This window comes from Delphinapterus leucas, chromosome 8 (assembly GCF_059928025.1).
Source record: "Delphinapterus leucas isolate spDelLeu-1000000601 "Yukka" chromosome 8, BTC_Dleu_Yukka2, whole genome shotgun sequence".
In the NCBI taxonomy this organism is placed as follows: Eukaryota; Metazoa; Chordata; class Mammalia; order Artiodactyla; family Monodontidae; genus Delphinapterus; species Delphinapterus leucas.
Genome location: NC_143136.1, coordinates 6,784,196 through 6,796,634, shown reverse-complemented (window position 1 = coordinate 6,796,634; position 12,439 = coordinate 6,784,196). Strand labels below are relative to the sequence as shown.

Below are 12,439 nucleotides of genomic sequence, written 5' to 3'. Positions count from 1 at the left end.
ATGGGTATCAGGCAGAGAATGGAGCTTTTTCTTGTGGTGTATTTTTGTTCCATCCAGGAGAAAACTCTGAGAAAAGGTCAGTGTTTAGGTCCCAGACTTGTTCCTTAAAGGAGGAGGAAGGGAACACAGGATGGTGAAGGGCCCTGGGATGGAGTTTGAGGAACTTGGGACAGGAGGAAAAAGGATCTGGGAGCTTTTATCCCTCAGTGTTGATGTCTATGTTGGTGTTTGTCAGCCCTTGAGAAGCTGCCGATGTCGAGAGAGCCCCTTGAGAGGAGCGGTGAGACCTGCCGAGGGGCATTTCTCATTAATCATTAGTTTTCAGTGTCCAGAAAAGAGGGAGGAAAGGCCCTTCCTAACCAAGTGTAGCTGTCGATCACTGTGTGACAAATTACCTAAAGGTAGTGGCTTAAAATAACACCTGTTTATTATGCCACAGTTTGCGTGGTCAGGAGTCTAGGCTTGGCTTAGCGAGGTCATTTATTTAGGGTTTCACAGGCTGCACTCAAGATGTCTGGGCTGCGTCCTTTCTGGAGCTTGGTCCTCTTCCAAGCTCATGTGGCTGTTGGCAGAATCCAGTTCCTTGTAGTTGTAGGACTGAGGCCCTCAGTTCCTTGTGACCTGGCCCCCTCCATAGGCAGCTTATATCACCACTGTTTACTTTTCAAGGCCAGCATGAGAATCTCTCTCCAGTCTGCTAAGATGTAGTCTTATATGACATAATGTAATCATGGCAGTGATCGCATCATGGGAGGTTCCCATTGCTTTTGCCATATTCTATTGGCTAGAATATGGGTCTAACCAAGTCATGGGTTCCTCCCACACTCTAGGGAAGGGGGTTATGCAGGGTGTGACTCATGGGGGGTCGTCTTATGGTTGGATGACACACCAAGTATTTTACAAATCTTATTATCTCAAAATAGCTTGAGGAAGAGATTGGCAGAAGCATCAACAGAGTCAAATGAGGACGTGTCAGAGGAGACAGAGGACCTGGAACCTCTGGAACCAGACGACAGTGGTAAGAAAGTCACCCCCTCCCTGCACTCCTGCCTCATTTCGGCCACTAACTCCTGGAGGGCAAGTCTTGGTCAAGATCTCAGTTTCTCCATCTGTACAGTGGATAGGAAGGTCCCTGCCCAATCATGCCCCAGGCAGAGCTAGAGCTGTGCAGGTATCAGGGAGACCAGAGCACAAGGAACAAGCCCTGTAATGGTCATCTCGGCATCACACCTGTGCCACCTTTGTCTCACATACCTTCCAACAAGTCACAAACCTCCTCAACATCATGGACAGCGAGTCAACCAAAACGGACGCTGCTGGGGCAGGTCCTGACATGCGGAAGATGCTGGCCTCAGTGATCATCAGGGAGAGGGCCGCCACTGAGCCCTCTGTGGTGATGGACGCTCTCATCCGCTGCCTGCAGGTACCAGAGGTAGGACCTCCTCTCCCTCAGCCGTTCCTCTGAGCCTGGCCACCTGTTTGCGTGTCCGTCCCCTGCTCAGCACACATTCACTGATTGTTGTGGATGTAGGCTAGGTTCTGGGGTACAGACAATGACCAGACTATGAGGGTCTCAGCCCTGGAGGCCCAAATGGGGCCTGGGCCACTCACAGGTTTTCAAAGCTCCTCGGTATTCTGACGCAGTGGGTTTGGGAGTCACCGTTCTAGAGCAGGTGAGCTGAGTTGCAAAGATGTTGAGCAGGGGTGAAGCAGGTGGATGTGGGGGAACAGAGACACACCAGATGCAAGGTGCAGGGGTGCTTGGCCAGTGGAGGCTGTTTACTGGGGCAGAGGCTGGGGTAGAGATACTGATGGGAGTGATGGAAAATGTAACCGAGATCATGGTGGGCTTTGTACGACAGGGTAGAGTTTGGACCAGAGCATCAGTATCCCCTGAGGACTTGTTAAAACTTCAGATTTCTGGGGCCCATCATGAGAGTTTCTGATTCAGTAGGTATGGGGTGAAGCCCAAGAATCAGCATTTCTAGCAAGGTCCCAGGTGACGCTGCTGCTGGTCTGGGGACCACACTTGGAGAGCTGTTGAATTTTAGACTATTCTTGAGCTTTTGAGAGTGGATAGAAGAGCAGGTCCTTATAGGAATTCTTAATAGCAAGTTTTATTTTATAGAAAGAAGCTACGTGGCAGCCTTGAGGGAAGTCGGGGTCCAGGAGCATAGGCAAAGAATTTGCAAAAGTCTTTTAAAACATAGGTTTTATTATTATTCAGGTATAGTGAGACCAACAGCCCAGGAGATGATTGCTCTTGAAAAGATGGTCTGTTACTCACAGATCCCAAGAGGCAGGGGCACGCCATGCCATGCAGGCCCACAAGGAAGAACCAGAGTCGGGCGGGAGGCAGAGGGAGCAAGGGGGAAATGTACGCAGGAGCGTTTATTGTGGCTTCTGTAGGGGAAGATCCGGCGAGGCAGGATGAGCAGACGTCGGATTGGCTAGTGTGGATAATTTCAGTGAGGTCTGGGGTGTAGGGGCCGCCCTGAGTCGTCTGGTGCCTGGCCCTGGGGTGATTAGAGCAGGTGTATAGTGGTCCAGAGCGTGAGAGCCTGATAGAAGAGGTGGTGGCTGGTACGTGGAGCCTGGATTGCTTGCTTGTATTTGACAAGCTTGCTCGTGAGTGGGTGAGTTGTTTGCCATCTCTAGGAATTGACTAACCCTGGGCAGTCTCTCCAGGGCCCACAAGGCCGCAAGAAGTCAAAGCATCAGGAAATATAGAAAAATTTAAAAACCACGGTTAATACCCAGGCCACGATAAATGATCAGTGGCAATAAACAGATGATAAACAAGTAGGCATATTTTGTAACTTGACCTGTGTTCAAGATTTTAGTTATTCTTTAACTAGTGAAGGAACCAGTAAGAGTTAAAATCTGTTAAAATGACAATTTTACTTATAGAGATTTACATTCTTTACCAAACAAAGTTCCTGTTGTCACGAACAGGAATCATTTTCAGCGTCAGTTTCCTAAAACTTACCTTCTATCTCCGTGGAGACGTAGCATAGCCTAGACTATCACAGGCGATCAAAGGCACACACTCCCACAGGCCGGATGATCCTGCAGGGGCAGCCAGACAGCACCAAGCCCGCCTCTGGGAAGCCACCCATGCCTGTTTTATGCCAGTTTCCAAGTCTTTGACAGTTTTTCTCTTGCGCCCGTAAATATTCTCCAAAGATTAATTTCGATCGCAGAAATTAGGCTGGGCGTATTATAATTTGCCTGGCTGTTTACATATCTGCAGCAACAGTGTTAGCTACGCATCTAGGCTTCCTTGAGTTTGCCTTGAAAATCTAGAGCGTGAATTCTCAACGGGGTGATACTGCTCCAAAGCAGGTAAAATTGGTTCTTGCGGCAGTGGGGGTGGGGGTTGGCGTGTTTTTAGTTTTTGATGTACAAAGCACAGATATGTATACTCAGCTATATTATATCTTTGTGGTATTACATTTTCATGGTGGGGGCAATTAGGAAAAAACACTTAAGAAGGCTCCTTAGGGGACAATAAAAAAGAAAAAAAATGAAGAGGTTGAGAAAACAAGGGCCATCGGACTAGGCAGCGAAGGCCACACGGTTCTCTTCGGTCCAGGAGTTTTCATGAGGAATCTCTCACTGGGGTTTACAAGCCTCTATTACTTGCTATATCGAGACTGGGAAAGAAAGGCCAAGACTCTCTGTACTGGATGTCATTCATAGAACGTATAAATTTCATTGACTTCCTTTCCTCTTGAGGTCCCCAAATTTGCTAAGGTCTTGACTGTTGGTAAGTGACCTCCTTACCAGCCAGGGGAGGGGGCCATCTTCCCAGAGCGTTTTGCAGGTAACAGCCCCCATGGAGAGGAGTCCACCCTTGTGACAAGAGCTATCTAAGAAGCAAAATAGATGATGTCCTCTTGGACTTGCAAGAGGGTCAGTGCCAAATCTGTGGAGGACCCTGTGTGCTGACCATTTGACACCTGCCTAGCTGAGTATGCTGGGCTGAAAACAGTGGAGAGAGGACAGATTTGCAGGCCACACTGACAGGGCCAGTTGGATGAGCCTGATGGGAGGAAGGGAGCGGGTGGCGTGAGAGATGGCGGAATCGGGGTCAGAGTCTTAGGCAGTTTCAGGATGGTGGGGTCATCGACCAGATGAGGCAATGATAATTCTGCATCCAAATCCAACGTGTGGGTGTTCCCCCCGCCACCAAATAATTCTCTGACACCAGCTAGGTGTGCTACAATTTAACTCAATTCTGACACTGTCTACCTGGAGATAGTGTCAGATCCCAGAGGTTAAGGGCTCAGTCCCATAAGACGACCCCACCCCCACCCCTGCTTCAGATGCCAATCGTAAGTTTGGCCAACTGGCTATGGTTTGGAGGTTCCCATGACCTCCTCCTTGGGTTCAATTAATTTATGAGAGTGGCTCACAGAACTCACAGAAACATTTTACCTACTAGATACTAGTTTATTTTAACAGGATATAACTCAGGACCAACCAGAAGGAAGAGACATATAGGGTGAGGGTTTGGGAAAGGGCGCGAAGTTTCCAGGGCCTCTCTGGGCACGCCACTCCTGCCAAATCTCTGTTTGTTCACCAGTCTAGAATCTCTCCGAACCTTGTCCTTTTGGGTTTTTATGGAGGCTTCATTATCTAGGCATGGTTGATGAAATCACTGGCCATTGGCGATCGATTCCACTTCCAAAGCCTCTCTCTTCTCCCCGGAGGTCAAGTGGGTGGGAATGAAAGTTCCAATCCTCTAATCAGATGACTGGTTCTCCTGCCAACCAGTCCCCGTCCTTAGGTGTGGACCAAAAATCACCTCAATATAACAAAAGACACCTTTGTCACTCTCATCACTTAGGAAATTCCAAAGGTTTTAGGAGCTCTGTGCCAGAAACTGGATGAAGACCAAATATAAATTTCTTATTATAAATCATAATCTCGCACTGTTTGGGAGGAGGACCCGTAGGAGGGAGGATGTGTGACTTCGTGTGCTCCGGCAGGGCCGGGTCCCTCGCAGCCTCCACTGCCCCGTCCAGGACCTTCCCACCCGCCATACTCGTTCCCCAGATTTTCACTCAGGGCAAAGTCAACATCTACAGCGTCCTGCAGGAGGTTCTCCAGCAGCAGGGGGAGCTGGAGGAGTGCTGCGTCCAGAGGCTGGTCACCATCGCCTCCAAGGAGATGAGGGAGATGCTGCAGATAGTAGAGCCCTGCTGCCCACCGACCCAGGGGCTGGGCCTTGGTAGGTGCGGCCTGGGATGCCCGAGGCCCTTGTCCAGTTACCTCCCGGGGCAGGAGTACGCTGAGCAAGCCCAGGGGAGCCCAACAGGGCTGGAGCAGGTGGTGACGCCACACATCCCTCTCCCGTCCCCTGGAGGTGGAGGGCTACGTGAGGGCAGAGGTGGCCAGCGACACCTTGGTGGCCCTGTCCCGAAACCACTTCAGCTTGGTCGTGTATGAGCTACAGCACTGCCTCAGACCCCTCAACCTCGCCGAAGAATTTGTCATCGTCACCCTGGCGAAGCTGGCCAATGGCAATGGTAGGGCCCGTGGGGCCTCAGCCCCAGTATCTGACCCCTTTAAGACCATCCCGTGTTCCTGCCGGGCCTCTGCCCTTGTCTCTGCCCCCACCCCCTTACATTTCTCTCTCTTATTACCTTTCTCTGGCATTCCTCCTTTTCATCTTTGTGTGTCTCTCTGTCCCTCTCAGCTGCCAAGATTCTCTCTCTGTGTTTCTGCCTCTCATTTCTGTATCTTTATTCCTGTCATCCCTTCTCTTCGAAATCTCTCTCTCCTCTCTCCCTCTCTGGCCCCGTTCTCTCACTTTCTCCTTCCCTCCCTCCCTTTCCATTCCACGAACATGTGCTGAGTGCTTGCTCCATGCAGGCCTTGGGGTGGGTGCTGGGCCACAGGTGAGTAAGACACCGTAAACCAGTAAACAAGAAAACAGATAATCATAATATGAGATGGCAGTTATGAAGAGGACAGCCAGGGGGCTTTTTGAGATCAGGATGAGGGCAAGAGGACCTCATCTCTGTGGGGCCCTCATTAAGGTGGCGATGCTTCAACTGTGACCAGAAGACTCAGGTGATGATTATCTGTGTGAAGAAGTAGATGAGGGAGCCATCCTGCACTGAATGTGCAAAGGCCCTGTGGCAGGAGAAAGCTTGGTTTCTCTGAAGAACTGAGAGGTCACTATGCCCGGAGCTAGAAAGAGGGCTGTGATGGGTGTAAAATGAGCTTGGAGAGTTAGGCGTGGCGAAGAGTCTGGACTCTATTTAAAGGCACCAGGAAGCTACTGAGGGATCTTAAGCTGCAGAGTTGCCTGCCGAAACTTCCAGGAAGCCCATTCTTTTTTTTTTTTTTTTTTGCGGTACGCGGGCCTCTCACTGTTATGGCCTCTCCCGTTGCGGAGCACAGGCTCCGGATGCGCAGGCTCAGCGGCCATGGCTCACGGGTCCAGCCGCTCCGCGGCATGTGGGATCTTCCCGGACTGGGGCGCGAACCCGCATCCCCTGCATCAGCAGGCAGACTCTCAACCACTGTGCCACCTGGGAAGCCTCCCAGGAAGCCCATTCTTGCTGTGGTGTGGACGGAGAGGGGGTGGGAGGTGTGTAACTGTGAGGTGTCTGTGGCTCAGGCTGGGACTCATTCGGCAAGTGGACAGACGTGAGTAGTAGATGGGGTTCTGGTCGGCGGACTTGCCGATGGAGTGTGTGTGAGAGACAAAGGAACAGGAGGACCCAAGAATGACACTCGGTTTTCAGGTTTGAACAGCTGCATGTATAGTGTGTTCATTTCCTGAGACTGGAAGCACTGGGGGAGAGAGAACTTAGGGCTCAGATGAATTTCTTTTGCGTGGATTGAGTTTGCATCCCTTGAGAGATGTCCAGGTGGAGAGGTCATCAAGGTCATCAAGCGGGAAGCAGAGTGCAGAGGGCAGGGGGCCTCGAGTGTACGTGGTGTCCAGAGTTGTTGTCACCGAGGGGGTGAAAGTACAGGGAGGAGAGAAGAGGGCCAGCACCTAGCCCTGAGGAACCCCGGACCCGAGGAGGCTCAGGGGGGACTGAACCGGAAGATCTAGGAGCAAGCTGAGGGCAGTGTGGTGTCCTGGAGCCTGCGAGAAGGAGAAGGACTCAGGAAGGGCCCAGGGGCCAGTCGTGGCCCATCCTCCTGGGGCGCCTGGGAAGATGAGGCTGGAGGCGGTGGCTTCCTGGGGACGGAGGCTGGTCGAGAGGGGGGCAGGCGAGGGATGGGGGCAGAGGCAGTGAAGGCAGGAGGGGAAAGAAATGAGATCATGGCTGGAGGGGCTCTGGGGGCAGGGCGGGCGGGGCCTGTGTGTGGGCTGATGCCAGAGCCAGGAGAGGGGCAGAAATGGGGGTCCAGCGGGTGACGGATCTGAAAGGGGAGCTAGTGGGAGCGGGGCTGGAGGTGAGTGTGGTCTGTCGCCGCTCCTCTCTCTCTCTCCCCCTCCCATTGCAGTTTCCCTTCTTTCTCTGCTTTCTCCTGATGCCTGTTGCCTTTTCACTTTCTCACTCACAGCCTCTGGTTCTTCATCCCAGAACGTCTGTGGGACACCCAGAGGGGTCAGAGGCTGGAAGAGCCCACACTCTGCCTCCTCTCCCCCTTGCCTGCCTCCCCCTGCTCCTCCTCCCCCTCCCCTCCTCCTCCTCCCCCCCTCCTCCTCCTCCTCCTCCCCCTCCTCTCCCTCCTCCCCCTCCCCCTCCTCCATCCTCCCTCTCCTCCTCCCCCTCCCCCTCCTCCTCCCCCTCCTCCCTCCTCCTCCCCTTCCTCCCTTCCCCCTCCCCCTCCTCCCCCTTTTCCTCCTCCCCTCCTCCTCCTCCCCTCCTCCTCCTTCCCTTCCTCCTCCCCCTCCTCCACTTCCTCTTTACCTCCTTTCTTCCCTTCTCCCCCTCCTCCTCCCCCTCCTTCCCCCTCCTCCTCTCCCTCCTCCCCCCTCCTCCTCCCCCTCCTCTCCCTCCTCCTCCTTCTCCTCTTCCTCCTCCTCCACCTCTCTCCCCTCCTCCTCTCTTTCCCACTTCCTTCCCCCTTCACCGGCTTCCATCTCTTCTTACCTCCCCTGCCTCCCACTCTCCCCTGTGGCCCAGCCGGCACAAAGCGGCTCCCTGGCTCTGCGCCGGGGCTGGAGGTGCAGCTGGCGGGGCTGTCCTCTCTGCTGACTCTCCTGCCCTGACGCCTCGTGACCTCTGCCCATGCCCCACAGTGTTTGAGTTCATGCCATACATGGGCATCACCCTGGCTACCATATTCACCATGCTGAGGCTCACCGATGAAGCCGAGATGCGCCAGGTGATCTGCAGTGGTACGTATCCCACCTGGGCCCGCAGGTCCGGCCCAGTCGGGGTGCTGGGGGCTGGGGAGGTGGAGTAAACAGGTAGAGATGGAAGGGTGATGGGATTCACAGGAGGGGGTGACCAGGGACATGTTTCCAGGTTCGGCTTGACTTGGGCAGGTCTTTGATGCCATTTACATCTGATCACATTGCCCCAGGTTTTGATAACTTAATGTTTCTGTGGACCCAAATCCCCAATACCTGAGAAAATTAGGGCAAAATGTGTTTGCCACCCTCTGCAGTGGAATCCCCAGGATGTGAGTAAAAAGAGGTTTATTCCAGGCCCCAGCTTTGACCTCGGCACATGAGCATCAAGGGCTGGTGCCGAGTCACACCTGCGCGCTCTACCCGCTCCGGGGAGTCTTTCACACACAGACATGCAGGGTAAACATTAGGGGGCTCTGAGGGAGTTGGAAGGGCAGAGAGGGAGGGACTCAGGAGATTTTTCTAGCAGTGTCCTTGGCCATCTCAGTGACCTGCTGGTTATGGAAGTGCACGAGGGCTCCCTCCTGAGAAGGTGGCCTGCGGAGCCTTTGTCCTTCCTCCTGCCCCTCTGGGCTCACTGCACATCCCCACGGACAGCCATGGAGACCTTCTGCGAGAACGTGCAGTTTTACCTGAGGCACCTAGAGGACAGTGTGTACCCCGTGATGACTGAGGAGCAGTTTGCTGTGAAGCTGTTCCCCATGTATCGCTCTTTTGTGACCTTGTGGCTCAGGGACAACAACCCCGAGGTGAGACTGCCCTGCTCGGGGGTGGGGGGCCCACATGGTCCCTGGGTCATGGCTCCCCAGCCTGCGGTGCTGGTGGGGCTGAGATACCACATGGTCCAGGGAGATGAGGAACTGATCAATGGTGGAGCCACGTGGGCCCGGAGCGTCAGAAGGCGGCTTGATAAAGGTCCCTGGAGGTGCTAGATGAGGGTCCCTTTCACATGCCTGCCAGGCGCTCTCTGAGCGGTTTACCTATGGGAGCGATTTCCATGCCAACTCTGTGCCATAGGACTGTTTTACAGCTGAGGAAAGTGAGGCATAGAGAGGTCAAGTGTCTGCCCAGTTACCTAAGTGACAGAGCCAGGACTTGGGGGAAAGTCTGGGTTCACTGCCCACCTCTGGGGCCTGGGGGAGGCCTGGACTCTACTTCCAAGGTCAGCTCTGTCTTGTGGATGGGGCTGACATCACTGGGCCTTGCTGAGTCCTGGGCCCAGGGGTCTGGAGACGCTGCTTCTGTGGTAGGTGAAGCTGGGGCTCATCAAGTCCCTGAAGCCTATGCTGAACCTCATCCTGCCCGGCAACAACGTGCGTGAGCAGGTGTACGACTACATCCCCCTGCTGCTGGCAGAGTACCAGGCCCACCTGGAGGCACTCTTCATCACACAGGTGAGGGGCCGAGTGGGTAGCGGCCTGGGCTGGAGGCTTGAGGCATTTGGGGCTCCCAAGTGTCCCGGGTGGGGAGTGTCATCTGGGTGGGAGATAGAGCCATGGGGCCTGGCACCTGTAGGATTTCCAAGAAATGAACGCTGCCATTCCAGGTGGAAAGGATGATATCCCAAAGGGTTTTGGAGGCCGCAGTGAGGTCACGGCCTTTGTGTCAGTTTCTTAGGGCTGCTGTAACAAAGAACCATGAGGTGGGTGGATTAAAACAACAGAAATTTATTCTCTCATTGTTCTGGAGGCCAGAAGTCCGAAATCAAGGTGTTGGCAGGCTGTGCTCCTTCTGAAGGCTCTAGGGGAGAATCTTGCATCTTCCAGCTTCTGGTGGCCCCAGGCACTGCATCACGGCAACCTCCCCCTCCATCTTCATATGGCCATCTTCTCTGTGTCTCTCTGTGTCCTCTCCACTTCTCGTAAGGACACCAGTCATTGGATTTAAGGCCCACCCTAAATTCAGGATGATCTCATCTCGAGATCCTTAACTAATTACAAGTACCCTATTTCCAAGTGAGGTCTGTATTCTGAGGTTCTGGGTGGACACAAATTTTGGGAGGAACACCATTCGACCCCTGCCAGCCTTGAACTCCTGTGAGATGGAGCCTTTGCAAGGTTCTGAGTGGAGGCGTGACCTGGGCTGATGTATATTGTGCAAGGGGTCACTCATCTACAGACGAGGCGAGGCTCTTCGCTGTAAGAGCTGGGAGCAGAAATGAATGGGACGGGTTTGGGGAACCATGTGTAGATCATTCGGTCTAAAGATGGGCTTCACCTCCCAGTGACTAGGAGAGAAAGGGGAAGAAGGCCTTGAATGTCACGCTTGGTGGCCCTAGTGCAGCCCTGCCCAAGCTTTACTGTGCACGGGAATCACCGGGGGCTGGTTGAAACAGAGTTGGATTCAGAGGTCTGGACAGGGCGTGAGAGGTGGCATTTCTAACTAGCTCCCAGAGAAAGCTGATACATCCGGTTGACGGAAAACACAGAGTAGCAAAGGTCTGGAGTTTGACCCTGAGTCGGTAGAAGGTCACGTGCCACCACTTCCCACCTTTTGCAGGTCTTGAGGCAGATCCTGGAAATGTCAGTGACCACTAACACCCTGTCCCCCAAATGCAGCTGCACACCATCTTCACGGAACTGCATGTCCAGGTGAGGCTGGCAGGCTGTGCTGGGCGTGGCCTGATCAGGGTGGGTCCATGGGAAGGGGGCTGCGGCAGGTGGCGCGGCCCACCAGGGCGAAGGGTGAGACAGTGGTGGGGCCCCCGTCCCGCTCACGTGTCTCCTACATCCCTCTGAGGGCGAGGCCGTGGTGCTCCTGCAGCTGCGTCCCCTGTCCGGCTGAGATCTCACCCACCCTCCCTGCGTGACCCCGCCCTAGTTGTGCTTCAAGGCCCCCGCCCAGCAGCAGTACAGCAGCCGGAACATGACACGGAGGTCGTGCACTGCTTCATAGCCCTTGGTGAGGCTCCCGCAGCTCCACTGTGAGCCCACGGGAGTCCCAGCCCCTCTGAGCACTGGGCCTGGGGCTGCCTCGTCCTGCTGCTCTGGCTCAGGGGGCACGACTAAAGCGGTCCTTCCCCCTGCAGCCCGCTCCTACCCCAAGGAGCTGATGAAGTTCTTCCTCAGCCAGATGGAGATGAGCAAGGAGGCCATCCACGTGGGGACCCTGACCCTGATTAGGGCAGCGGTGAGCACACATGGTGAGCGAGGGCAGGAAGCAGTACAGGGGTTAGGGGCGATGGGTCTCAGCCACATCTGCACCTCCTTCATTTCCTCTTTTATAGACACTACTGGCTGGGCCAAGAAATCACAGCTCTGGGTTGCTTCATGTTTTCTATCCTTGAACATAGCCCACCCTCCACACCCTCACCCCTTTCCTTAAATCCCGAATCCCAGCTTCCACCTGAGTCTGAATTTCAGGCTGTTTACCTGAATCCCCCAAAGCTAAGTCAAAGGCTGAATATAAAGCCTAGTTACACCATATAGACGTAGCCCTAAAGCTCTGTTGACCCAGTGCCGAACCTTAGTCTGAACCCCTGATTCTAAATCCCTAAGCCCAAATCCTAAACCTGGCCTTGATAAAGGGAAATACTGTCCCCAACAGCACCAGCTCAGAGAGCACCTTTGCGTGAATTTGAACAAGGTGCCCCCTACTGGCAGCATGTGGTCTTGCATGACTCGAGAAGAGCATGGGTGGCTTCAGTTCAGTCCTTCAGCTGGGTGCTCTTGCACAGTGCACAAACTGGGCAACTGTACGTGAACCACCTTCTGCTGCCAGTAAGCCCCTTTCTTAAAGAAATGCAAATTTAAGCAACAGTGAGACCCTTTTTACCCATCTGATGGGCAGAGATGATAAAGATAATGACTAGTGCTGGCCTAGCCATTTTTCTGTAAGAGCCCAGATAACAAAAACATTTTCAGCTTTGCAGGCCACATGGCCTGTGACAATTATGCAACCCTGCATTGTAGAGCAAAAGCATGGTCTGTATAGACTGCAGAGAGTGGTGGTGTTCCAATAAAACTTTATCCACAAAAACAGGCTTTGGGCTGGATTTAGCCTTAGGGCTGTACTTTGCTAATCACTGGTCTAGAATACAAAAAAACCAGGCTTCTATACTTCATTGATGGGGGTGTAGATTGATTAAACCTTTCTGGGTTCTCAGTT

General features: G+C 53.7%; 1 protein-coding gene across 1 annotated transcript in view; it reads left to right on the top strand.

Annotated features, from left to right (window-relative positions):
- Positions 1-12,439, top strand: part of MROH2A (maestro heat like repeat family member 2A) — a 34,933-nt gene continuing 22,494 nt past the window's right edge. The window contains 13 exon segments of the mRNA XM_089916074.1: positions 1-80; positions 924-1,019; positions 1,252-1,432; positions 5,062-5,196; positions 5,372-5,534; positions 8,219-8,317; positions 8,930-9,081; positions 9,583-9,726; positions 10,832-10,868; positions 10,871-10,923; positions 11,153-11,200; positions 11,203-11,233; positions 11,361-11,638. Of these exon segments, the coding sequence (XP_089772200.1) occupies positions 1-80; positions 924-1,019; positions 1,252-1,432; positions 5,062-5,196; positions 5,372-5,534; positions 8,219-8,317; positions 8,930-9,081; positions 9,583-9,726; positions 10,832-10,868; positions 10,871-10,923; positions 11,153-11,200; positions 11,203-11,233; positions 11,361-11,638 (1,497 nt within the window).